At 29.9% G+C, this 1,096-nt stretch overlaps 1 protein-coding gene across 1 annotated transcript; it reads right to left on the bottom strand.

The window, feature by feature from the left end:
- Positions 1-424: 424 nt before the first annotated feature.
- Positions 425-916, bottom strand: LOC108970249 (odorant receptor 63a-like; the record flags this gene model as incomplete). The annotated part of the gene is made up of 3 exons (XM_018935523.1): positions 425-514; positions 593-748; positions 815-916. Coding segments are annotated over 3 exons (315 nt in total), but the record flags the coding sequence as incomplete, so codon positions are not given.
- Between the last annotated feature and the right edge of the window lie 180 nt (positions 917-1,096).

Raw genomic sequence — 1,096 nt, 5'->3', positions numbered from 1 at the left:
TACAAATAATTTTTATACTCTCGCAACAAAGTTGCTAAAGAGAGTTTTATCTGTCTCTTATACACATCTAGATGTGTATAAGAGACAGGAATACCGTTGATTAACCACCGTATTCACCAGATTTGACTCCGTGTGATTTTTTCTTGTTCACCAACATGAAATTGCCTATGTTTTCAGTCGATCGAAGAGATAAAACAAAACTCGCAGAAGTGGCTGAAGGCCAACATAATACATCTGGTAAGGATTACTATATACTTGTAATTCAATATTTTGCGTTTTATTTGCAATTTCCGCGTACTTTTTTGAAAATGTCATGCCATAAGATTCTGTGCAGTATAAAGTTATGTGGAATAGCCTTGTCATTTGTTTATGTTATAGTAAATTAATAATTGAAATTATTATTTATTTTTTTGTTTTCCGTGACTTCACAATTCACATTTCACAATTTATTAAGAATTTATTTTTCTTGAAGGTTGCGCAGTAACAGAAAGTAGGAACCACTCATTCTGAAAAACTGTAAAAATATTAAAAGCAAGTTATTAATTTTATTGTTACATTATAATTTTTATAGCAAAGTTCATTATTTGCTTACCGCAATCAAGGTGGCCAAATTCATCAGAGTAAACCATGATACTTCCAAGTTAAAAGGTCGATTAGTCCTCATAATCATCATGCGTAGCAATTGTTTGAATTTATTGCTTTCTTCATACCAATTGCAGCTGTACAACGCTAACGGAATCTCTTCGCTCTTTTAGAGTAAAAAATTTATGCATTGTATTTTTTAAATGAAAATTTTATAAAAATTAATAATTACCACGGTTGTTAGTTGCTGGCCATTAATGCAGTATAAACTAATTTGGGTTCCTGATGCCAAAATATAAAATATCATACGAATAACGACAAATATGCTGGATTTCTAAAGATTTATAAAAAAAATATATGCGTTCAAACATGAATACTTAATAGCTAAGCACGCTTTGGGCAGCCAGACATAGTCCTGTCTCTTATACACATCTAGATGTGTATAAGAGACAGGTACATATGAATATGTAATTAATAAAAAAAAAAATTAAATATAAAATGATAAGTAATACAT

This window comes from Bactrocera latifrons, unplaced genomic scaffold (genome assembly GCF_001853355.1).
Source record: "Bactrocera latifrons isolate USDA-ARS-PBARC rearing strain unplaced genomic scaffold, ASM185335v1 scaffold_2925, whole genome shotgun sequence".
Lineage (NCBI taxonomy): Eukaryota > Metazoa > Arthropoda > Insecta > Diptera > Tephritidae > Bactrocera > Bactrocera latifrons.
Note: the sequence above shows the minus strand (reverse complement) of the source record. Positions and strands in the feature narration are given on the sequence as shown.